This window comes from Anabrus simplex, chromosome 1, assembly GCF_040414725.1.
Source record: "Anabrus simplex isolate iqAnaSimp1 chromosome 1, ASM4041472v1, whole genome shotgun sequence".
NCBI lineage: Eukaryota > Metazoa > Arthropoda > Insecta > Orthoptera > Tettigoniidae > Anabrus > Anabrus simplex.
The window spans coordinates 383,097,292-383,124,619 of NC_090265.1; the positions used below are offsets into that span (position 1 = coordinate 383,097,292).

Below are 27,328 nucleotides of genomic sequence, written 5' to 3' on the forward strand. Positions count from 1 at the left end.
TTCAGATATGGTACTATATCCCAACCCATTGCCTTTAGTATATCCCCAGAAATCTTATCAATTCCAGCTGATTTTCTCCTTTTCAACTTTTGTATCTTACTATAAATGCCATTGTTATCATAGGTAAGTTTTGATACTTCTTTGGTATTACTCACAACCCCTATCTGGACCTTATCCTTGTAACCAACAATCTTTACATACTTTTGACTGAATACTTCTGCCTTTTGAAGATCCTCGCATAAACACTCCCCTTGTTCATTAATGACTCCTAGAATGTCCTTCTTTGAACGTGTTTCTGCCTTAAAGTACCTATACACACCCTTCCATTTTTCACTAAAATTTGTATGACCACCAATTATGCTTGCCATCATGTTATCCTTAGCTGACTTCTTTGCTAGATTCAACTTCCGAGTAAGTTCCTTCAATTTCTCCTTACTTCCATAACCTAAACTCTATTTCGTTCTTACTTCTCTGTTATAATATAGTGGATTTTTAACATTCCTTACCACCTTTAAAGGTACAAACCTATTTTCACTTTCCTCAACAATTGCTTTAAACCCATCCCAGAGTCTATTCGCATTTTTATTTACCATTTTCCAGCGATCATAATTACTTTTTAAAAACTCCCTCATGCCTGTTTTATCAGCCATATGGTACTACCTCATAGTCCTAATTTTAATACCTTCTTTTCACATTTATTTGTAACTACGATAAAAACAGCTTCGTGATCACTAATACCATCTATTACTTCAGTTTCTCTATAGAGCTTATCTGGTTTTATCAGCACCACATCCAAAATACTCTTCCCTCTAGTTGGTTCCATCACTTTCTGGATCAGGTGCCCTTCCCATATTAACTTATTCGCCATTTGTTGTTCATGCTTCCTGTCGTTCGCATTACCTTCCCAATTGACATTTGGCAAATTGAGATCACCCGTACAATCACGTTCCTTTCTTTATAGTTTCCCACATAACTGATTATCTTATCAAATAATTCTGAATCAGCGTCAGCGCTACCCTTTCCCGGTCTGTACACTCCAAAGACATCAAGTTGCCTATTGTCTTTAGAGATGAGCCTTACACCCAGAATTTCATGTTTTTCATCGTTAACTTTTTCGTAGCTTACAAATTCTTCTTTCATCAGAATGAATACTCCCCCTCCTACCATTCCTATCCTATCTGTACGATACACACTCCAGTTCCGTGAGAATATTTCTACATCCATTATATAATTTCTCAGCCATGATTCAACTCCTATTACACTATCTGGTAAGCATATATCTATTAAATTACTTAATTCGATTCCTTTGTTTACAATGCTTCTACAATTGAGCACTAACATTTTTATGTCATCCCTACTTGATTTCCAGTTCCCTGTTCGCTTAACACCGCTCCCTATTCACCCTGTTTCCCTGAATGTACCTGCCTATAACCCTTCTAAACAGGTTTCGTAACTTATTTGTACCACTGCGGTTTAAGTGAAGGCCATCTGAGCGCAGATCCCTCTCTCCTACCCACCTGTTAAGATCTAAAAATCCCACTCCCAGTTTCCCACATACCCACTCCATAGTCTCATTTAAATCCCCAATCACCTTCCAGTCATTATCCCTCCTACAAAGTATTCCACTGATAACAATCTCCGCTTCCTTAAACACCATCCGTGCTGCATTTACCAGATCCCATACATCCCCAACTACTGTATGATGGTACTTATACCTGCTTGCCTTACGTTGTTAGTACCAACGTGAAACACTACCTTCTCCTTTCCCTCTTCCTTCTCTTCTACTTTCCTCAACATCTGCCTCAACATGATTCCTGAATAACACTCTACCCTGGTTCCCTTTCCTCCACACACTTTTCCCACATGTCTAACGATGGAATCCCCCATGGCCAGAGCCTCAACCCTACCCACCTCATTTCAACCCTTCCCCTCCTGGTCAGCCCTATCTTCTCTCACAGCCTCAGAAGCTACTTCCTCGTCCCTTTTCTCCTTCCCATGACCCTGTTCCACCTGTCTTTTCCTTTCCACTACACTAAATTTCCCTTTCCTACCTTCTCCCTTCTCCTATTTCCACACATATCAGCAACAGTTCCCTGTTCCTCATCTTCCCTCGGTTGTCCTACCTGCAGTGATTCGTACCGATTTCTCACAGACACCTGTCCTGAATTCTGATCCTGAACAGAGCCCTTAGCCTGCAATCTCCTTCCCCTAAAATCATTAGACCACCTTTCTTCTATTTCCTTCCCACCCCTCCTCTACACCTACTGCATTCTGTACATTATTTGAGGGAGGCCTACTTTCCTTCCTGTTTTCTGAGAGAATCCTAAATATCTCCCTCAAACTCTCCAACTCCTCCCTCATACTCTGTAATTCCTGGTCACATCCACAGTTCCTACACTTGCACTGCGTAGCCATTATTTACGGGATAACGGGAAGAAAAGGAAAACTAAAATAATTCTGTGCAAGTAAGTGATATTCGGGTAGGGGAGATAACGAGGAAGAGATTATAAAGTGTACTTGACGGGTGTTAGAAAGGGAAGGGCAGAGTCTGGGTTAGGGCTCTTTATCAGGAATACCATTGCACACAACATAGTTTCTGTTAGGCACGTAAATGAGCGAATGATGTGGGTAGATTTGTCAGTTGGAGGAATTAGGACTAGAATTGTCTCCGTGTATTCACCATGTGAGGGTGCAGACGATGATGAAGTTGACAAGTTTTATGAAGCATTGAGTGACATCGTGGTCAGGGTCAACAGCAAGGATAGAATAGTGTTAATGGGCGATTTCAATGTGAGAGTTGGGAATAGAACTGAAGGATACGAAAGGGTGATTGGTAAATGTGGGGAAGATATGGAAGCTAATGGGAATGGGAAGCGTTTGCTGGACTTCTGTGCTAGTATGGGTTTAGCAGTTACGAATACATTCTTCAAGCATAAGGCTATTCACCGCTACACATGTGAGGCTAGACGTACCAGATCCATAATAGACTATATCATAACAGACTTCGAATTCAGGAACTCTGCTAGGAATGTACGAGTTTTCCGGGGATTTTTCGATGATACAGACCACAATCTGACATGTAGTGAACTAAGTATCTCTAGGCCTAGGGTAGAGAAAGTGAAATCTGTCTGCAAACGAGTAAGGGTAGGAAAACTCCAGGACGAGGAAATTAGACAGAAGTAAATGAACATGATTAGTAGTAAATTTCGAACAGTGGACAGTAAGCAGGTTCAGGATATAGAAAGTGAATGGGTGACATACTGGGATGCTGTAGTAGAAACAGCAAGGGAATGCCTAGGAACAACTGTGTGTAAAGATGGGAAAAGGCGAACATCTTGGTGGAATTATGAAGTGAGAGCAGCTTGTAAAGAAGGCTTATCAGAAATGGCTCCAAACAAGGGCCGAGGAAGACAGGGATTTGTACGTTGATGAAAGAAACAGAGCGAAAAAAATAGTTGTTGAATCCAAAAAGAAGTCTTGGGAAGTTTTGGTAATAACATGGAAAGGCTAGGTCAAGCAGCAGGGAAACTTTTCTGGACAGTAATAAAGAATCTTAGGAAGGGAGGGAAAAAGGAAATGAACAGTGTTTTGATTAATTCAGGTGAACTCATAATAGATCCCAGGGAATCACTGGAGAGGTGGAGGGAATATTTTGAACATCTTCTCAATGTAAAAGGAAATCATCCTGGTGCCGTTGCGAACAGATCTTCATTGGGGTAATCACATAAATGGGATTGTTTAAATAAAGAGTACAGATCTCTGCACATGGTTACGAGGGTGTTTAGGGGTTGTAGTAAGGATGTAAAGGAGAGGGCATGTAAGTATATGGTAAGACCCCAACTAGAGTATGGTTCAAGTGTATGGGACCCTCACCAGGATTACCTGATTCAAGAACTGGAAAAAATCCAAAGAAAAGCAGCTCGATTTGTTTTGGGTGATTTTCGACAAAAGAGTAGCGTTTCAAAAATGTCGCAAAGTTTGGGCTGGGAAGAATTGAGAGAAAGGAGAGCTGCTCGACTAAGTGGTATGTTCCGAGCTGTCAGCGGAGAGTTGGCGTGGAATGACATCAGTAGACGAATAAGTTTGAGTGGCGTTTATAAAAGGAGGAAAGATCATAATATGAATATAAAGTTGGAATTCAAGAGGACAAACTGGGGCAAATATTCATTTATAGGATGGGGAGTTAGGGATTGGAATAACTTACCAAGGGAGATGTTCAATAAATTTCCAATTTCTTTGAAATCATTTAGGAAAAGGCTAGGAAAACAACAGATAAGGAATCTGCCACCTGGGCGACTGCCCTAAATGCAGATCAGTATTGATTGATATTGATTGACAACAGCCAAGTTCATGGGGAGGAGGAAAATGTTGGTGAAATTACGCTTGAGGAAGTGGAAAGGATGGTAAATAAACTCCATTGTCATAAAGCAGCAGGAATAGATGAAATTAGACCTGAAATGGTGAAGTATAGTGGGAAGGCAGGGATGAAATGGCTTCATGGAGTAGTAAAATTAGCATGGAGTGTTGATAAGGTACCTTCAGATTGGACAAAAGCAGTAATTGCACCTATCTATAAGCAAGGGAACAGGAAGGATTGCAACAACTATCTAGGCATGTCGTTGATTAGTGTACCAGGCATATTATTCACTGGCATCTTGGAAGGGAGGGTGCGATCAGTCATTGAGAGGAAGTTAGATGAAAACCAGTGCGGTTTCAGACCACAGAGAGCCTGTCAGGATCAGATTTTCAGTATGCGCCAGGTAATTGAACAATGGTACGAGAGGAATAGGCAGTTGTGTTTATGTTTCGTAGATCTAGAGAAAGCATATGGCAGGGTACCGAGGGAAAATATGTTCGCTATACTGGGGGACTATGGAATTAAAGGTAGATTATTAAAATCAATCAAAGACATTCATGTTGATAATTGGCTTCAGTGAGAATTGATGGTAGAATGAGTTCTTGGTTCAGGGTACTTACAGGGGTTAGACAAGGCTGTACTGTAATCTTTCACCTTTGCTGTTCGTAGTTTACATGGATCATCTGCTGAAAGATATAAAATGGCAGGGAGGGATTCAGTTGGGTGGAAATGTAGTAAGCAGTCTGGCCTGTGCTGACGACTTGCTCTTAATGGCAGATTGTGCCGAAAGCCTGCAGTCTAATATCTTGGAACTTGAAAAGTGGTGCAATGTGTATGGTATGAAAATTAGCCTCTCGAAGACTAAATTGATGTCAGTAGGTAAGAAATTCAACAGAATTGAATGTCAAATTGGTGATACAAAGCTAGAACAGATCGATAATTTCATGTATTTAGGTTTGTGTTCTCCCAGGATGGTAATATAGTGAGATTGAATCAAGGTGTAGTAAAGCTAATGCAGTGAGCTCGCAGTTGCGATCAACAGTATTCTGTAAGAAGGAAGTCAGCTCCCAGACGAAACTATCTTTACATCGGTCTGTTTTCAGACCAACTTTGCTTTACGGGAGCGAAAGCTGAGTGGACTTATTCATAAGTTAGAAGTTACAGACATGAGAGTAGCAAGAATGATTAATGGTACAAACAGGTGGGAACAATGGCAGGAGGGTACTCGGAATGATGATATAAAGGCTAATTTAGGAATGAACTTGATGGATGAAGCTGTACGCATAAACCGGCTTCGGTGGTGGGCTCATGTGAGGCGAATGGAGGAGAATAGGTTACATAGAAGAATAATGGACTCTGTTATGGAGGGAAAGAGAAGTAGAGGTAGACCAAGACGACGATGTTTAGACTTGGTTTCTAACGATTTAAAGATAAGAGGTATGGGACTAAATGAGGCCACAACACTAGTTGCAAATCGAGGATTGTGGCGACATTTATTAAATTAACAGAGGCTTGCAGACTGAACGCTGAAAGGCATAACAGTCTATAATGATAATGCATGTATTGTGACCGTATCGGCACAATTCATATTTTTTTTCAAATGATATGCTTGGTAAGGAAGCAGGCAGCAAGCTTTCTTTGTGTGGATGTTGGGAGTAGCATCAGGTTGTGCAATAGGACGCCCGCCAGAGAGGCGCCTCACACGCCCAATGGGTGGCTTAAAGAATCCCCGAACTAGGCACACGTCATAGAAGATGCAGCAGAAGAACACTATTTAGCGACTCCATATTGAAAAACAAATGCAAGCGTACAGCGATGCCAGAGCGTTCGGGCCAAATTTAATGTATTTTCGGCGTAAATAAGGCTTGATTAACAAAACTGCATCCGTCAGAGCAGTGTGCAGAATTTTGGTTGAATTATGAAGTCAGGAGTTCTGATAGAAAATACTCTCCAAGCGAAAGGCGTGGGTAAACAACTTATATAACTGCGTTAGCGTACGGACGCGATGGCTGAAACCAGATGCTTTTGGGGATTCACCACTTCCCCTCCGATGTTATTAATTAATTACGGCAGATCCGCCGAACATAATCAACTCCGCATGGCATAGCGTACTTGTGCGTAACATAGTCACACAATCTAGCGTATTGCTGATTTCGACAGGCTGGTTTATCCAGGAAAGGCCAGAATCAGAGTGGGGGAAGGACACGCTAGCCACCCCTATTCCCGGTTTGGCTATAAGTTGTTGCAGTTTCTCGGGGGAGTAGTGATCAAGGACGAGTTCGACAGCCGTAGTGGAAGGACGTGTTCCTCCCGCTCGCTCTCTCTCTCTCCTTGCCAGGCGCTCTGTACTTTCCCAGTACTAGTCAGGCAGCTGTACTTGTTAGTACATCTTCGAAAGAGCATTGTCTGAGCTGAGCACTTCTCAGTGCTCGCTCTTTCTCCTTCAGAGTTTGTTACAGGAGGACCAGGATGGACAACCAGGCGGATACGATGACGACCCAGGAACGGGCGGTGGCGATCGGGCACTTGCTCCGAGATCTCTTCACCGGCATGACACCGACACCGGAGAGCAACACGGAGCCGCAGACGCTGGAACCTGTGCCGGAGACCCCGGCACCCGAGCCGGAGCTGCCACAGGAGGACCCGGAGATCGAGGTGGAGACGGAGCCTTACAGGGACGGGTGTGACCCCCCTAACGGCTTCTTCTTCTCCGAAGGCTACACCGACCCGGCGCACGAAGGGCTGCTCGTGTACTACAGGCCGGGGCGCCCTGTAACTTCTGAACGGGGCCTCGTCCTGGACAGAATGCGGAGGCAGGATCATCTCGACAACCATGGCCGTCGAGAGCTTCCTACCAGGAGGCCTCATCATCAGGCATCACGACCAGGAGCGGATGCGCGACGCAGAGAGGGAGCTTTCTTCTCTGTTCCAGGTCATCCGTCTACCAGGGAGGGACGGAGTGCCAGGGATGAACACCGGCGCAGTCAGGGCCGCGACGGAGACCAGGGAGACGCCGAGGAGGCTAAGGAATAGGGCGGTTAATACCGACCTAGTCCTGGCCACCCAGCCGGCGACCAGCGACGCCACCACGGAGGTGGGGCATGACGCCCCCTGGCGTCGCGACTGTGCGACTTCTGTGGAGGAGGACGCCCCCTGGCGTTCTGAGGTTGCTGTCCAGGCCCAGCCCGCCAGCACGTCTATCGAGCTGCAGACCTCGATGTGCGCCCCACAGGACAGGGAACGCAGTCAAGCGTTAGCAGCGACCGACGCCGCCGCCGCCAACCAGGAGAAGGAAGAAGACGGCGACGCAGCGGAACCATCAGCTACCCTGGGGTCACCAGGCCGGGAGGAGCGTCACCAGGACGAGGCCTCTTCCCCTGCCGAGAAGACACGCCCGGGAAGAAGAAGAAGAAGACGACGCCGGACCACGAAGCAGAAAGCGACGCCGGCCCACCAGGAGAGGGCCGCCCAGCCGCAACCCAAGACTGCCCCCAGGACAGCAGTCAACCGAGGAGCCAATCAGGAGAGGACCTCAGCGGGTAGCGGCAGTCAGGTAAGAGTAAAACGTCCCCCTCAGCAGCTCTTGCAGTGTTTCCGCTGTCTGAGGTGGGGCCACCGTCAAGTTAGCTGTGGACTCCAAGTGAAGTGCAACCGCTGTGGTGGTGATCACCACTACACGGCCTGCGCAACACTTAAGGAGGCGCCGGTGTGCGCCAATTGCGCGGGGGGCCACCCGGCCTCCCACCGCAGTTGCCCAGTCTACAGGGCCATGGCGCGGGCAGAGAGGAGGGAGGCCCGGCGCCATGACCCACCCCATTCCAGGAGGCCCCCGCCTCGGCGGGCTTGGCCTCATTCTCCGGGAGCGGAGACTGGGTACGAGGTACCCCAAGGAGGTGGAGCCGTGCGACAGGCCCTAGTGGTACTTGACGCATGGCTCCGCAGCCGGCAAGGACCGCGCTAGTCCCAGCAGCGCCCAGACGGACTGATCCCCAGGCGATGGAATGGCGAGGAATTGGTTTATGTCTTGTGCATGTTACCTGTTCCTAACTAACACAACCTCTGGTCTTTTTCCAGCCCACATCCTTGCATGTGCTATCAAAAGATGTCAGGTTTTACATGTAGGCTCTTTCTTCTTTCTGCCTATGTGGTTTTTCCCTGACCCTTCAATACCATACCTTAACACTATCCAACCAATACAAACTTTGCCGTGGTAGCGAGTCTGACTCGGAAACCGGCAGATACTCCTTGTATCACTTCCCACTCCTCCCTGCTATCTCTTTCTTATTCTTAGAAATAATAGCATGTCGGAGGCCATGTAGATTGAGTCGTTGGTCACGCGGGGGGAGCGGGCTTCGGGGGCCCCCCCGAAGAAAAAAAAGGGGGAGTAGTAGTCGAGAACGAACTTCAGAAGGTGGAACTACGTGCGGTCCGCGAGCAAGGTCTACCTCTTCTTTGTCTGAATAACTGACACAAATAAACGGGAGTGAAGTTTTAAAAGTGTTTTCCAATGTGCAGTGATAGTAGGAAATGTAACTATATGACAAAGGTATTTGTGCGACATCCGATCGCGAAGTAAACTCTGAATATTTGTCATTATGTCGTAGGTAGTGACTGCGAAAGGGTGAGTACGCCGTGGGGGAACGAACTCTAGACGGAGAACGCTCATCGCGAGGTTGATGACTATAGCAGTAAGGGGGCTCATTTTTCGAGGAGTCTAACTTTGGGATTTGGTAAACTTTGTTTCAAAAGAAAATCAGATCGTGTGAAGAAATACTATCAGTTTAAATCCATGTAACATTGAGAGCAGGATTTCCGGAACAGATTATCACACCAAGTAACGGGGAATGATAAGTACAGGATCTGAATGATCGAGACAAGAAATTAGGAGAAGGACGGTTGATATAAGTCACGGACGTAGGAGGCGATAGACTTGGGAAGGGGGAGACCATGAATTTACAGCTCGCCTAATTTAACGAAATAGACTAGCTGAGATATCCATAATAATTAGCATCACGTAACTAGCATCGGTCTAGAACGATAGAGGGGAAGTTGGATGGTGTCGAGTGATCAACAAGTGTGCAAGATTGTGTAAATATAATTGCAGTGATTTGTTTACCAGGAAGATGGATTACTCCAGCAAAGTCATCACACTCCTAGAACCAAGGACTGCACGAGCCAGCGACATGGAGTGAGCACCGATGGCAGGCCCCTGAAAACTTCGGGCGGGGGCCAGAAAAACATCATAAACTGTTGAGTATTGAGCTATTTTCTTCCAATGTTAGTATTTCCCCTTGTAAATAGAGTTACTGTAAAGATAGGGTTAATGATGAGGTAATTGATAGGTTAATTACCTGGAGTGGTCGGATGACCCTTGTTTAATTTGTTTTTTGTAAGTAGATATGGGAAGGAAGTGAACCAGGAAGGATGTATAGAGTTTGGGACCCCTTTTAGAAGCTGCATGCGCATGCTATATTATATATTTTTGTCATGAGTGCTGAGAAAGATTTGAGGGGGGGGGAAATGAATGGAAATTTGGACAGGTTAATGCCATAAATTTCATCTGCGTGACTGCATAATACGAGCAGGGATTAGTAGGTGTCAGGATCATTAACATGTGCCTATACAGAAGTTAATGTGGGATAGTGACAGCACTAAATTCATAAAAGTAGAGGCAGTAGTTTGTTTTTGCATGCTAGTGTATAAGTTTGGCTGTAACTGAAGACGTTCGAGAAAATATGTGCGGAGGTTCAAACCTGGCCCACCCTACACATTAGCTAGGCTAATAAAGTAGAGATTTTTCTAGTTGAGTTTGATCATGTCTGAATATTATTATTATTATTATTATTATTATTATTATTATTATTATTATTATTATTATTATTATTATTATTTTCTTAATGTAACTTGATCAGTGTTTTATACCGATACATTTTAAGCAACAGGTTAGTGGATTATTATTATTATTATTATTATTATTATTATTGTTACTATTATTAATTTCTTAAAGTATTTTGATCGGTGATTTGATACCGATAGATCTCGAACAATAGGGTAGTATCTGACAGGTACACAATCTCGCCTCTAAGGGGATAGATTAGGAGACATTGCTGTTTGGTAAAGGCTGACGAATGTACGATGAAGGCTACGGGAAGAAATGTGTGGTTGAACTCCAGACTCCTGGCAAAATTAGGGAATTTTGCGATAATATGGCTGCTTAATTTGAGAAGTGTATTGTTGGATCATAATGATAGTATGAGTTAATTCGAGCAGGTGTACCCTGCATTAGCTCAATTGTATGGTTTTATTGACCCCGTGACTGCCGCTATTGTGCGTGCTAAATGTCCTTTCGCCCGTGTTGTGGAAGGGAGCTTTGACAAGCAGTAAGTTATTGCCCGAGGGCGCAGGTCAGAGTGAGAAGCAGCTTAGAGAACTTGACTCGCCAGAGAATGTTTCTTTTAAAACGTTGCAGTTTTCTGTGAGAAGAGGGACAGAATATTGATGTAACCACCACACCCAGTCCGTGAGCCATGACCCGAAAGCAATGTAGAATATTTTTACGACTGTCAATGACATGATTAGGTTAATTAGGGTTTTTATTTCAGTGTCCCTGATGGAGACGACCAGAGTCTCAGGTTCGAACCTCAATAGAGCACAGAAGGGACCGATAGCTCGCTCAAGTAGCGGGTGCTACGAGATGAAATACAGCCATTTATACTTCGTGTTGTTGTATAATATGTGTTCCTTTTCAGAGTGTGATCTTGTTTTATGTTATGTACTGTTCTGGGCGAATTTAGACTTCGTGAAATTTCACTGGTAGTTGTTGGAAGTGACGGGTTCGTTGTCGAGCCTGTGTTCGTGTGATTTTTATTTCATTTGTCTTCCAATTGGTGGAGACGCGCAATATTATTGTCTTTTCCATGGTTTACGTAAACATATGTTTATTTCTCCAGTATACTTTTTATTCACGTATAGATATTTGGTGGCGGTAGATATAAGATAAAATGACCACTCCGGGGTAGTTGAATTAGTGTAAGTAAATTTTAACTTCATGATATGAGATTCGGTCCCAGGGAATACTGATATTTGGAGGAAAATGGTTCGAATTGTAACTGTAAATAGGTAATCTGTGTTATATTTTATTTGTGTAACACTCAACAGTTTTGATATCCAACGGGAGATAGACAGACAAAACCGATGGTATGAACGTAGTATGTCAACGAGGTTGGTCATCCCTCGGGGATGTATATTTTTCTGTGTATGTCAAATCAGGTATCCATCAGATTGTTAGTTCGGATGGAAGTCTTCTTTCATTTGAAATATCCTTAGGAACTGTGGTCATCCACATAAATATTCTTATGGAATGTGGATGAAGTTTAGCTGATGGATGGTAGCACGGATTTTACCGTTGCTAAGTATTTGTATTCAACTTATCAATTTATATTAGTTTACCGAGGATGTCATAGTGTATGTGTAGATTTCAACGAGCGCCTTAGTAAATTTGGAAAACGTATTTGTGCTTATTCTTTGCCGAAAAACAAGCATCCAAAAACCTCTTCCGTTCATTGTAGGCCTTTAAGTTAGTTTAAGTTTGATAGCCTCTACATGCCGCGAACGGTCTTCGACCCTGAGGAGTCCGTGTTCAGACCTCAGGAACGGGAGAGTGGCTTTGACCTGGCCGTGCTGTATGGCCGATAACTCCTCATGTGAGTGGATTAATGATACAATCCCAATGAGGGGAAATCGGCACAGGCCGAATAGGTCCCTTGATTATCGACTCCCGTGGAGCATGGTCCCGTGTGTTCGTGACCCGAAAGGGTTGGTTTTGGTGTCACATGGTCCCATGAGTCATGGGGGACGGTGGGAAAGGTCCCATATGGCGCCCTCCGTGTTGGCATTTTCGGCATTTTCGGCACTTGCGTGTAGGCATTTTCGGCATTTTTGATAGGTATCTTCGGTTTTTAATTTTTTCTTTTATTGGGCGCATGGCACGTATGCCTAATTTAAAATGGATAGGAGTGGCCAATTATGATAAGGAACTGATTTAGTTCATACTTGGATGCACGTAATTGGACCAGTAGGTCAATATGAATGACAAAGTAAATAATAAATGTTAATTTGAGAAATTTTTCGGTATGTCGTGGTTATTATTATTATTATGGCAATAACCATGACGGTCATTCAAAGCAATGGCCGTACCCGGAAGGTAAATAAGGATTCAATCGAGTCCAGGAAACAAGAAAATGATTTTCCAGAATCTGGGGAAAAATGAATATCGATACCCTTCAGGTAATCATATTCGCGGGTATGAGTGGGAAGGTACTGTTTGATATAGGCCTCATTGCTAGTAGTGAATGTTATTTACGTATTAAGGTAGATTTTTCATACCTCAGGCCCTTGAGCTTATTATGAAATGGCAATAAACTAGGTTTCAGACGGAAAGTCTTGGGACGGTATGACCTATTGTATCAGGTGTATCTGTCTCAATGCTTGACGGATGACTTGCTTTATTGGCATATACCACCAGTGTTGGTAATTTAATGCACGCATGATTAATTTATTCAAAATTGATTATTGATGAAAAAGGCTATGTTTTAAAACTTGAGTATGCTCTCGGTGAAATAGGGGTGTACATGTTAGGCAACTTCGAGTTAGCCGGATTTCAGGCGATCTTTTGGAATTAATGTTTTGATTTTGGAAAAATTTCGAAGTTGGATGGGGGAAACACATTCTTGAATGAACATTGGTTTGTGTGTCTATCAACCCGAAGTCCAAGGTCCGAAGGTGAAGGGGGTCTCATTTTAATGAAAACAGCTGTGTTACGATGGATATGGAAGTGTTGAAGGAATTATTACGGGAGTTGAGCGAGGACATGCAAACAAAATTGAATCAGAATAGCGAGGACATGCTGGCAAAATTGAATCAGAATAGCGAGGACATGAAGGCAAAATTGATTCAAACGAGTGAAAGGATTCATGATAATTTAACGGAAAAACTAAATCAATCTAGTGAGGATATTCAGGAAAAGATGACGGGAAAACTGAGTCAGGCTATTTGAAACGTTCAGGAAAACATTAAAGAAATGATAGACCAGGTACAGACAGAGTGTAAGTTAGGAAGGGAAGAAATTAATAAGCGGTTAGAGCAAATCGATGAGCGGCAGGACGAATTGGTAGAACAATTGAGAGTCGATCGCGAACGCTGCATTAAGATAACCGAACGTTTAGAAGAACGAGTAGGGAGCGTAGAGGCAAAGCAGGAGGAGATCAGTGAGACCATGAACACGGCAATTGAACACATTGATTGTGTTGAGGCTCAAAGCACAAGTGTCGCGGAGCAGTTAGACCAACATATGAAGGCGACAGTTGAATACCAAGAAAATCAGCGTAGGGAAACTGAGGCAATAACCAGGGAAATATCCCAGACCCAGATGAAGCTCAATGACGTACGCCATAAAGCTGAAGCGTTACGACAGGTGTTTGCCGACACGATCGAACTGCGTGTAGCAGAAGAAAGAGAGCTAACGTCCGAAAAGATTACCGCGATCCGGGAAGAAATCGACAAGAGGGACGATAAAATTATAGACAGGATCGGGGATTGGTCACACAGGACCCAGAAGGTCAAACTCAAAGTAGACATTCACGACGCCATAATTCAGGAATTAAAGGAAGAGTTTGGGAAAATTAAAGTAGGGAAGGAGTTTCCGGAAGTTGGGAAGGAATTTAGCCCAATGAAACAGAAGTCCATAAAATCCGTTCGACACAAAGCCCGAATCCGAAAGATCAGGACTCTTCCAGAAAATGAATATGAGTCAAGATCAGATAGCGGGGACACCAGGCCATAACTCAACATTTCTTCCTGTCGAACCCATACCCATCTATAACATGGTGAAGATGGCGGACGACAAACCAAAACGCTTCAAACCCGGCGGAAATATGACGCCCAAGAAATTTCTGATCGAGATGGACGGTTACATGAGCGATAATCGGATCTCGTCTGAACGAAAGTTACGGGTTGTCGAGAAATTTTTAGAGGACCAGGCCCTTGTGTGGTTCCAGGCATTTCGATACTGCTTCGACGGGTACGAAAGCTTCAAAAGGGCATTTTTAGACAAATATTGGGGGATGCAAACGCAGCAGGGTTTGCGCCTCGAACTGTACTCACGTCAGTACTCGATGACGGGACCAACGCGCTTCTGCGAGTACTTCACAGGACAGTTAGTGAAGATGAGGGAGTTGGACAACCCTCCGGCAGAAGGCGAACTATTAGCAGCCCTCACGAAACAATTTCCCGCTGACATGCAGAGTATCTTGATAGCGGCAGATGTAAAAACAGCTGTTGAGATGGAGCAAGTGTTACGGCACCTGGACCAGACGTCAGGTGGCCAACACATGCGGACCAGGCAGACTGAAATGGTAAATATCGTGAACTGCCAAGGAAATGCTAATTCGGTCGGTCAAAAGGACCAAGGGACAAGTACGCGGGAGCTGTACGCTACAAATAATGTTTCAAGGGATAGTAGGTGGAATCCTCGTCCGTGGAGAGAGGATAGGCGAAGTTATGGTCGGCAATCCTATAAGGGAGATAATTACCATAAGGACCGGCGACCCTATCCGAAATGGCAATCTAGAAACGATAGGAATCCGCAACCACGGGGAGATTATCGTCAGGGAGACAAGAACGACCGGAAGAAGGAATCACAGCGGTACGTTAAAGAACTGCGCGAGGCGCGAAGTAATGGAGATATATGGGAGCAGCCCATAAGGCAACTCACCCAAACAAATGAGTGTCAAGGGGGCAGAGAGTCTTGCGTTGCAGCAGCATAACGCGAATCAAAGGAGGTTGGACCCCTGTGCGCCAGAGTATGAGGCCACTGAGGGGAATCGCCTTAAAAAAGCCCAAATACTAAGCGAGGAGATAGCCGGATTTTCGGAAGCTATCGATCCTCGGGAGACGTCATGGACGGTCATTACTATAGACACCTGGGTGGTGCAAGCTGATGATTTACTGGAGGAACAGTTGAAAACAGACATTAAGGTTATAAGAGAACTACCCGTTATTTACATCAGGGTTAACGGGGTTCGAGTTCGTTGTCTTGTGGACACGGGAGCCAGCGTGAGCGTTGTCTCTAGAATACTATTACAAGAACTTCAATCCAAAAATGATATCCCGGTTATCCCAATATCAAATGTCAAGGTTCGTGGAGTAATTCCAAACAGGACCACGATCTGCAATAGCCAAGCGTACCTGGACCTGGAGATTGGAAAGGACATTGTTTCCCATCCATTTATCGTTTTATCCAAAATTGAATATAATGTGATTATCGGTTCAGATTTCCTAAGGGAATATAAAGCCCATATTAATATGGAGACAAACGAAATTTGTTTAAAATTTGATTCGGCCCAAGCCGAGATGAAATTAAATGATTTTGAGGACTTAGAAACCGAGGAAAGAATTTGGACGACATAGCTCTGTTCGGGAAACACGGAGGGAGAAGAAAGCGGGATAGGATTGGACGGAATCTGCCACAAAGTCTTTGAGGAATCTGGAATGACAATCGCAGCATTGGAGACAGAAGAGGAACCATCGTTGGATTCAACCATTCAAGGGAAAATTCATGAAGCCAAAATTGGGGAAAATGCGAACGACCAATTACTCAAAATTTTAGAACAATGTAAAGAAGTTTTCGGTTCACGACCGGGGAAGATCCCAAACTTTCAATATACCTTGGTAGTAAACAGTTGGGAACCATTTAGGCAACGCCCGTATCCGGTACCAGAAAAGTATCATGACAAAGTCAGTAAAATCATTGGCGAGATGGAGGCTAGTGGTTTGATTATGAAGTCCCCAACGCCTTTCCTGAACCCACTCGTAATTGTCGACAAAGCGAATGGGTCTCTTCGAGTTTGCCTTGACGCGAGGGCTATTAATAAACGCGTAGTCCCCGAGTATGATAAAGCCCCCTGTATCAAAGACATTCTGAAGAAATTTCGGCATATGAAATTGTTTTCTGGGGTCGAATTAACTTCTTTTCATCACGTAGAGTTAGACCCGAAGACCAAAATTTTGACTGGGTTTATGTTTGACCAAACGACATACGTCTTCAATCGGCTTCCGTTCGGCATTATGAACGCGGGATCCGCTCTTATCCGAGCTCTCGATGGAAACCTTAGCGACGAGGTAAAGGCATTTACGGTAAGGTACATTGATGACATTTTGGTGGCATCTGAGACAGTCGAGTTCCATCTCGAAAAGATCAAGAAGCTCTTGCTCGATCTGGATAGAAACAACTTTAAAGTCAACCTTCCAAAGTCACAGTTCTGTCAAAGGAGTATTTTATTTTTGGGACACGTGATTGACTCCGATGGCGTGATCCCAAACCCCGTCAAAATTCAAGCAATTCAAAACTTTCCAAGACCAACTAGGGTCAAGCACGTTCGGCAATTTCTAGGGATCTGTAATTTCTTCTCTGATCATTGTCCTGGGTATACCGAAGTCGTAGCACCCCTCCAAAATTTGCTAAAGAAAAATAACCGTTGGAAGTGGGACGAGGAATGCGAAGCTGCTTTCAATAAGACGAAGGAACTCCTCGCCAACAGCATTAAATTAGGTTACCCAGATTATTCTAAGAAATTCATTGTGCAAACAGACGCATCGAAAATTGGGGTCGGTGCCGTACTGTACCAAGAAGACCCGGAGGCACGACCAAAAATCACATATCTGGCATTTATGAGCCGCAAATTGAGAACTCACGAGCTCAAATACACAGTGACTGAACTCGAGATGTTGGCTATCGTCACAGCCCTAGGTCACTGGCGGAAGTATATCTATGGCTTCCCCATTGTCCTTCGGACAGGCGTTAACTTTCATGCTCAAGTCAACAATGACGAACGAAAGGGTCAATCGTTGGTGTCTTTTCGTCCAACAATTTGACTTAACGGTTGAGCATTGTGCTGGAAAGAACAACATTATCGCAGATGCATTAAATCGAAACCCGGACCCCAGCGAAACTTCCATTTTTCACATCCAGCTGGAAGATGAAGACCATGCCTCTCTAGAGAAGTTGAAAACTATAGGGGAGGAGCAGGAAAGATATCCGGAAACGGGGAAATTGATCGAGTTCTTCAAGCGGAAATTACAACCGGGTACCGCCGAGCACTCAGAAATAGAGTAGAAGGCAGAACGGTACAATTATTTCAACGGGATTCTCCATAAATTTGTCGATGATAATCACACTCGATACAGGATTGTAGTGCCGCCCGTTTTACAGGAAGTAAATCTGGTTGGCCCATCGAGCCATTGGTCACGCCGGGATCGACAAGGTTGTATCAACGTTAAAGGAAACCTTCATTTGGCCAAATATGAGGAAGATTGTCCGCCGTGTATTGATGACATGCGATATATGCCAGCGGGTGAAACACAATACCTTTTTGCTTAAACAACTGCCGCGACCTTTGTTGCCGAAGCAGCCCAAAGAGCACTTCGCGCTAGATTTTTAAGGTCCCTTACCCAAGGCACGAGGCGGGATGCAGCATATTTTGGTTTGCGTCGATGTTTTTTCGAAGTTCATCCAACTTTGCCCTGTACAAAAAGCGAATACCAGAGCTGTCATCAATCAGATAAAGAATAAAATCATTCCGAGGACGGGTAAACCGGAGTGTATTTCAACAGACCACGGTTCCCAATTTACTTCCGGAGCTTTTAAAAGGGAAATTGAACGGCTATGGGTGAAGCATCACTTGAGTTCGATTCGCCACCCCGAATCCAATCCAGCCGAGCGGATCATGCGGGAGATAGGCAAATTTTGCCGGATCTACTGTTCCCGTCAACATTGGCGATGGGTGGACGTCCTTCCTATTATTGAGGAATGTGTAAATGGGACAGTCCACGAGTCGACTGGGATGATCCCAAGCGTCGTTCACTGCGACGAATTTCCCAAGAGACCCTGGGTGAATGCGATCCAATGCCCTCAAGACCCCCGATTATCTGTGGAACTCTGCATCCAAACGACGGCGGAATATTTGAAAGAACAGGCAGAGAAGCGATTACGGCGATTGCGTGGAAAAAGATACCATCGTCCGCTGCGAGTTGGAGAACTGGTTCTTGTCAAACGACCAGCGATCTCCGATCCCGCAAATAAATTTTATCACAAGTTCGCGGAGCTATACATTGGGCCGTATTGGATCATCGAAAATCTGGAAAATAATTCGTACTGAGACAGTGTACAATGCCGCCAATTTGAAATTGTACCATTCCCCAGGAAGCAGCAGAATAGACGCCAATCAGGTGGACGAGAACGCCGAAGAAGAGGAAGAGGATCTGGAGAGAGACGAAGATGAGGATCCAGGGGACGACGAAGAAGATGGCGAAGAAGATCCAGCAGTCCATGTAATGACGGTGGAGAAACAAGACGATTTTAAATGACCAAAGTTATGAGGAGTGCATAGAGCTGTACCAGAGACGCGTCATTATGGCACGAGTATGTTTCTTACTCCAGAGAGAAAACGCCCAGTTGAGATTAGAATCACAGGTACTTAGAGCAGCTAAAGAAGATTGTTCTTAAGACGGATTGGGTAGTAATTGTTCAAGAAATTCGCAACTCCGTTTCAAATTTCTTGAAACCAACGCAGGGGCAGATGTGTCCGTATCGGCACAATTAATATTTATTTCAAATGATATGCTTGCTAAGGAAGCAGGCAGCAAGCTTTCTTTGTGTGGATGTTGGGAGTAGCATCAGGTTGTGCAATAGGACGCCCGCCAGAGAGGCGCCTCACACGCCCAATGGGTGGCTTAAAGAATCCCCGAACTAGGCACACGTCATAGAAGATGCAGCAGAAGAACACTATTTAGCGACTCCATATTGAAAAACAAATGCAAGCGTACAGCGATGCCAGAGCGTTCGGGCCAAATTTAATGTGTTTTCGGCGTAAATAAGGCTTGATTAACAAAACTGCATCCGTCAGAGCAGTGTGCAGAATTTTGGTTGAATTATGAAGTCAGGAGTTCTGATAGAAAATACTCTCCAAGCGAAAGGCGTGGGTAAACAACTTATATAACTGCGTTAGCGTACGGACGCGATGGCTGAAACCAGATGCTTTTGGGGATTCACCACTTCCCCTCCGATGTTATTAATTAATTACGGCAGATCCGCCGAACATAATCAACTCCGCATGGCATAGCGTACTTGTGCGTAACATAGTCACACAATCTAGCGTATTGCTGATTTCGACAGGCTGGTTTATCCAGGAAAGGCCAGAATCAGAGTGGGGGAAGGACACGCTAGCCACCCCTATTCCCGGTTTGGCTATAAGTTGTTGCAGTTTCTCGGGGGAGTAGTAGTCGAGAACGAGCTTCAGAAGGTGGAACTACGTGCGGTCCGCGAGCAAGGTCTACCTCTTCTTTGTCTGAATAACTGACACAAATAAACGGGAGTGAAGTTTTAAAAGTGTTTTCCAGTGTGCAGTGATAGTAGGAAATGTAACTATATGACAAAGGTATTTGTGCGACATCCGATCGCGAAGTAAACTCTGAATATTTGTCATTATGTCGTAGGTAGTGACTGCGAAAGGGTGAGTACGCCGTGGGGGAACGAACTCTAGACGGAGAACGCTCATCGCGAGGTTGATGACTATAGCAGTAAGGGGGCTCATTTTTCGAGGAGTCTAACTTTGGGATTTGGTAAACTTTGTTTCAAAAGAAAATCAGATCGTGTGAAGAAATACTATCAGTTTAAATCCATGTAACATTGAGAGCAGGATTTCCGGAACAGATTATAACACCAAGTAAAGGGGAATGATAAGTACAGGATCTGATTTAATCGAGACAAGAAAGTAAGAAAAGGACAGTTGATATAAGTCACGGACGTAGGAGGCGATAGACTTGGGAAGGAGGAGACCATGAATTTACAGCTCGCCTAATTTAACGAAATAGACTAGCTGAGATATCCATAATAATTAGCATCACGTAACTAGCATCGGTCTAGAACGATAGAGGGGAAGTTGGATGGTGTCGAGTGATCAACAAGTGTGCAAGATTGTGTAAATATAATTGCAGTGATTTGTTTACCAGGAAGATGGATTACTCCAGCAAAGTCATCACACTCCTAGAACCAAGGACTGCACGAGCCAGCGACATGGAGTGAGCACCGATGGCAGGCCCCTGAAAACTTCAGGCGGGGGCCAGAAAAACATCATAAACTGTTGAGTATTGAGCTATTTTCTTCCAATGTTAGTATTTCCCCTTGTAAATAGAGTTACTGTAAAGATAGGGTTAATGATGAGGTAATTGATAGGTTAATTACCTGGAGTGGTCGGATGACCCTTGTTTAATTTGTTTTCTGTAAGTAGATATGGGAAGGAAGTGAACCAGGAAGGATGTATAGAGTTTGGGACCCCTTTTAGAAGCTGCATGCGCATGCTATATTATATATTTTTGTCATGAGTGCTGAGAAAGATTTGAGGGGGGGGGAAATGAATAGAAATTTGGACAGGTTAATGCCATAAATTTCATCTGCGTGACTGCATAATACGAGCAGGGATTAGTAGGTGTCAGGATCATTAACATGTGCCTATACAGAAGTTAATGTGGGATAGTGACAGCACTAAATTCATAAAAGTAGAGGCAGTAGTTTGTTTTTGCATGCTAGTGTATAAGTTTGGCTGTAACTGAAGACGTTCGAGAAGATATGTGCGGAGGTTCAAACCTGGCCCATCCTACACATTAGCTAGGCTAATAAAGTAGAGATTTTTCTAGTTGAGTTTGATCATGTCTGAATATTATTATTATTATTATTATTATTATTATTATTATTATTATTATTATTATTATTATTATTTTCTTAATGTAACTTGATCAGTGTTTTATACCGATACATTTTAAGCAACAGGTTAGTGGATTATTATTATTATTATTATTATTATTATTATTATTATTATTATTATTATTATTATTATTGTTACTATTATTAATTTCTTAAAGTATTTTGATCGGTGATTTGATACCGATAGATCTCGAACAATAGGGTAGTATCTGACAGGTACACAATCTCGCCTCTAAGGGGAGAGATTAGGAGACATTGCTGTTTGGTAAAGGCTGACGAATGTACGATGAAGGCTACGGGAAGAAATGTGTGGTTGAACTCCAGACTCCTGGCAAAATTAGGGAATTTTGCGATAATATGGCTGCCTAATTTGAGAAGTGTATTGTTGGATCATAATGATAGTATGAGTTAATTCGAGCAGGTGTACCCTGCATTAGCTCAATTGTATGGTTTTATTGACCCCATGACTGCCGCTATTGTGCGTGCTAAATGTCCTTTCGCCCGTGTTGTGGAAGGGAGCTTTGACAAGCAGTAAGTTGTTGCCCGAGGGTGCAGGTCCGAGTGAGAAGCAGCTTAGAGAACTTGCCTCGCCAGAGAAGTGTTTCTTTTAAAACGTTGCAGTTTTCTGTGAGAAGAGGGACAGAATATTGATGTAACCACCACACCCAGTCCGTGAGCCATGACCCGAAAGCAATGTAGAATATTTTTACGACTGTCAATGACATGATTAGGTTAATTAGGGTTTTTATTTCAGTGTCCCTGATGGAGACGACCAGAGTCTCAGGTTCGAACCTCAATAGAGCACAGAAGGGACCGATAGCTCGCTCAAGTAGCGGGTGCTACGAGATGAAATACAGCCATTTATACTTCGTGTTGTTGTATAGTATGTATTCCTTTTCAGAGTGTGATCTTGTTTTATGTTATGTACTGTTCTGGGCGAATTTAGACTTCGTGAAATTTCACTGGTAGTTGTTGGAAGTGACGGGTTCGTTGTCGAGCCTGTGTTCGTGTGATTTTTATTTCATTTGTCTTCCAATTGGTGGAGACGCGCAATATTATTGTCTTTTCCATGGTTTACGTAAACATATGTTTATTTCTCCAGTATACTTTTTAATCACGTATAGATATTTGGTGGCGGTAGATATAAGATAAAATGACCACTCCGGGGTAGTTGAATTAGTGTAAGTAAATTTTAACTTCATGATATGGGATTCGGTCCCAGGGAATACTGATATTTGGAGGAAAATGGTTCGAATTGTAACTGTAAATAGGTAATCTGTGTTATATTTTGTTTGTGTAACACTCAACAGTTTTGATATCCAACGGGAGATAGACAGACAAAATCGATGGTATGAACGTAGTATGTCAACGAGATTGGTCATCCCTCGGGGATGTATATTTTTCTGTATGTCAAATCAGATATCCATCAGATTGTTAGTTCGGATGGAAGTCTTCTTTCATTTGAAATATCCTTAGGAACTGTGGTCATCCACATAAATATTCTTATGGAATGTGGATGAAGTTTAGCTGATGGATGGTAGCACGGATTTTACCGTTGCTAAGTATTTGTATTCAACTTGTCAATTTATATTAGTTTACCAAGGATGTCATAGTGTATGTATATATTTCAACGAGCGCCTTAGTAAATTTGGAAAACTTATTTGTGCTTATTCTTTGCCGAAAAACAAGCATCCAAAAACCTCTTCCGTTCATTGTAGGCCTTTAAGTTAGTTTAAGTTTGATAGCCTCTACATGCCGCGAACGGTCTTCGACCCTGAGGAGTCCGTGTTCAGACCTCAGGAACGGGAGAGTGGCTTCGACCTGGCCGTGCTGTATGGCCGATAACTCCTCATGTGAGTGGATTAATGATACAATCCCAATGAGGGGAAATCGGCAAAAGCCGAATAGGTCCCTTGACTATCGACTCCCGTGGAGCATGGTCCCGTGTGTTCGTGACCCGAAAGGGTTGGTTTTGGTGTCAAATGGTCCCATGAGTCATGGGGGACGGTGGGAAAGGTCCCAGTATGTATGTAATTCTGTGGAAATAAAAATGAAAGGAAAGAAATATTGTCTACGATAGTTCACAAAGATCACACAACAACAAGGTAATTACAATACCGGTACTACTTAGTTATACAAAAAAAATTTCTACAACACCCTAACAGAATGAAATTTGCTGGTAATTACTGAAAGCGAACGTAATACACAAGAATTAGGTCTACACAATTCTAAACTGCAATTAATATATTTCGTCGCCATAAACTGTTTTTCCCTTTGCTCTCCCTCGGGAACTATGGTGGTTCTTACGGGTAATGTGCATGTGTGTGTATGTGGTAGCATTGTTTCCGTCCAGTGTATGAATTATATTTAATTTTCTCCTTGTTGCAGGTGTATCTGAAGTGGCAAGGGAATTACCCAGCAATATGAAAATTCAGATCTTCGTCGGCCAGTAATTTACTGGAGTTCAGTTGGTAACGCTACAGTAGCAGTATTAACTTTATAACCGCACATTTAATGTTCATTTCGGAGAGTATTTCGAGTTGTTTGTAATTTGTAAGGAATGTGTTTAGTCGTTACAACGAATTGTTTACTATTGAGACTTACGCCTTTTCGCAAGTGACATCGCCGCGTTCACCACCGCCATTTATCAGTAGTTGCCAACTCATTAAACCGACTTGTCTTCTGTCAATATGGCGACACACTCGGGACCTTACGACTATGTGTCTGTGGCCCAGTTCTTCCACGACCGCTCCGTATTTGTGACGGGCGGCACGGGCTTCATGGGCAAGGTGCTGGTGGAGAAATTACTATGGTCGTGCCCTGGTATCAAGAACATCTACCTGTTGATGAGGCCCAAGAAGGGTCAAGATGTAGCAGCCCGTCTCGCCGAGCTCATCAATGCTCCGGTAAGTCGATACGGAAAATCTTATACATAAAGTTGTAGGGGGTCCGCTGTCTGTAATGTCATTTATTTCGCCATATTTTTATATATTTATCCGTTTTAGATCAACTCATGATCATATAAGTAGTTTTTAGCTTTCTTGTTTGTTTGTTTGTCCCTCCATCACGGATAAACGTCTCTTACACTATTGGTTATATCTCGACCAAGCTTAATATTTAAGAGTTACTCAGGTTTCGAAATGGATATCATTTAAAAATTACTGAATATACTGTGGGTTTATAGGAAGACAAGAAGAGATTTTTTTTCAATTTTCTCTTTCACTATTGATTATATGTAAAATCTGTAGACTATATTTGAAACGCCCCTTCATCCTGAATAATTTTTGTTATGTACATAATTTCGCTTACTCTTCAAATGACGAAGAAAATTACTATTTCATACGAGCTTCGTTCTCTGCAGCCAGTGACGGACACCCTCGCAGACCTATGTTATTTTGAAGGATCCATAACAGTAGAAACTTAGAGGATACAAAATATTTCGTTCGGGTTGAAAATTAAACCCACCTAATGTAACTGACACCCAGGAAACACGAAGTAGAACTTTTCCTTTTGGTATCTCTTTTGTCTGTCTGTCTGTCTGTCTGTCTGTCTGTCTGTCTGTCTGTCTGTCTGTCTGTCTGTCTGTCTGTCTATTCCTAAAAGTGGAAAACAGCTAGACTTACTTCAACCGAACTATGTATTTGGAATCTACTCCCTCAGAATTGTTATCAGATGCATATGACATCACGGTAATCACGTGGAGTTGGCATTTATAGGAAGATTATTCTCAAATATTTTCGTTTATATTAGGTCTATCGAAATCCTGTATATAACAAACGTTTAAGAATCTGTTATTTCCGTTCCTTTATGCCATGTACGTATGAGCGATGCTAGTAATGCTATTCCTTCTGCAACCAGTCCCTGCTATGAATGGTGTGAAAATGTTGCTCGTAGGGTCGGATGGTGCATGCATTTCAGTGGGCTTGGCAGACTGATATGTAATAGCAACTTCTGGCTCGGCGAAGAAAACAACAGGAAACTGCCTCACTCCTCATTTCCTAGTACGCCACTTCAGTGATGCCTAGGCCATCTATGACAGATGATGCAGAGCTGTTGAGGATCCAACCAGCCTTAGGGCTGAAGACTGAACATACTCGTACATGTCATGTACGTATTTATGGCACGAAGGATAATAAGGCAGATTACGAAAAACTGGATTTTTAGTCCAAGTCCTGTGGGACATGTCGTGCATGTCACGTCAAGGTGGGTAACGGGGAAAACTAAAGAGCCATTTTGCTCTTTTCGATAAGGCAGATATTAAGGGAGGTATCAGCAACGTCAGAGCGCCACGCCAGCGGTCAGAGATACAACATGCAACCTGAGAACCACGGAGAATTTCGCACAACTTCGGACCAGGAACTGTACCGTACAATAAATTCGGAAATCATCCTCGTTCTCTCTCGACTTCTTTCAGCTTTCACGTTACTGTCACGCGCTTTCGTATGAAAATATTTTAACATGTCGCATGAAACCTGTGAATAGAGCCATGTTACTTCGCATAAATTCCTGAAGGAAAGATGTAATCCACTGCAAATTCCCGTGCAAAGAACTGGTACAAATGCTAATTTTAAATAATTCTTGTAGTTATACACTTGATACGCAGCTGAAGATAAGATCCTTTATTTCTGTGCTGTACTCACCTCCACGCTGGTATCCTTTTCACCGACGTAATATGCGAAAGTTTTCTTTTAGTGTGTCGTAGGTTATACTTAAAACGACTCTAGAGTTTTGTTTTCAGTGCGCTGTTAACTCATAGGTGGCGAAACAAATTATTACTTACACCGTACATCTTCATGCCTTTCAGAATGCAGTCTTCTTGTGGACAAAGAATCCCCTGGACATGTTGTTTCAGTTAGTGCTACCGCATCTGCAGTTTTTCTTAGAAATGTTTCTACTTTCCTCAGCTTTACAACTGTACTAATTTGTCCCTCAGTTTTCCCTGACCCCTGTATACTACAGTACATGATCCCACTGTTGAAAGCGACTCTGCATCTCACCTTAATCCAGCGTCTGTATGTTAGGTCATCAACAAACAGGCTGGTTGGATCCTCAAATATTACCACGAAAGATTATGCGGTTACGGAGAAACAGTAACGCCAATGCAATGGCGGTGCCAAAGTGAGGCGTACTAGGCAAGATGACGAGAGAGGTAGTTTGTCATTGCTTTCCTCACTGGGCTAGAAAGTGCTATTGCAGCATGACTGAATCTATGAGCAACACCTTTCCTAACTATCAAACGCACTGGTTGTGCTCTGAATGTCGTTACTCACCACCATTCATACCCCAGCAGGTTCCATCTTCTCACAGCCATGAATGAGGCTGGGACTTCGTGGAAGCTACATTTTGTTCTGGCCTGTGCCAAGAGAAAGATGCAAAATTACTGCATCTATCAAGAAATGACAGTAAGTGGGTAATGCAGCGTATTTATCCATAACTTAGTTTTCATCTCTCCATTGCGAGCACGTCCCTGCCGTTAATGCTATTTAATAATTTATGCCGTGATTTGTGAAATGGGCATTTCTACTTGTATTCGTAAGTGGCTGACGAAAACAATATATTGTCAGAACCGATAGCCTTTCGTCAATTACCTTGTCCTATCTGCAGTTTGATTACTTTTAGACACACGACAACCACGTTTTCCACCAAAGTCGATAAGGAATATCTCTTTGGCTTTCTTCGAGAATTTGATAGTGTATGTAATCAACATGTGAACAAATATGTGTTAAATGCACAATGACCCGCTGATAGATATAGCAGAGAGGCGATGCGGCTGCTCCTGATAATAATAATAATAATAATAATAATAATAATAATAATAATAATAATAATAATAATAATAATAATAATAATAATAATAATAATAATAATAATAATAATAATAATAACAATAATATTATACAGAGCGATTCGGCTACGCGGTTCGAGTCACGTAGCTATGTTCTTGCATTCGGGAGATGGTGGGTTCGAACCTCATGTCGGCAGCCCTGAATATGGTTTTCCGTAGTTACCCATTTTCATACCAGGCAAATGCTGTCTCTTGTACGTTAATTAAGGCCGCGTCCCTTCCTTCCCGGTCCGAACCCTGCTCCATCGTCGCCGTAAGACCTGTGTGTGTCGATGCGACGAAATACAATAGCAAAAGCAAAAAATTGTAA

The 27,328-nt window shown here is 43.3% G+C and overlaps 1 protein-coding gene across 1 annotated transcript in view; it reads left to right on the plus strand.

The window, feature by feature from the left end:
• Positions 1-27,328, plus strand: part of LOC136866372 (putative fatty acyl-CoA reductase CG5065) — a 257,496-nt gene that overhangs the window by 31,840 nt on the left and 198,328 nt on the right. The window contains exon 2 of the mRNA XM_068224970.1: positions 23,562-24,079. Within this exon, the coding sequence (XP_068081071.1) occupies positions 23,864-24,079 (216 nt within the window). The 5' untranslated portion in view covers positions 23,562-23,863. The remainder of the gene's footprint in view (positions 1-23,561; positions 24,080-27,328) is intronic.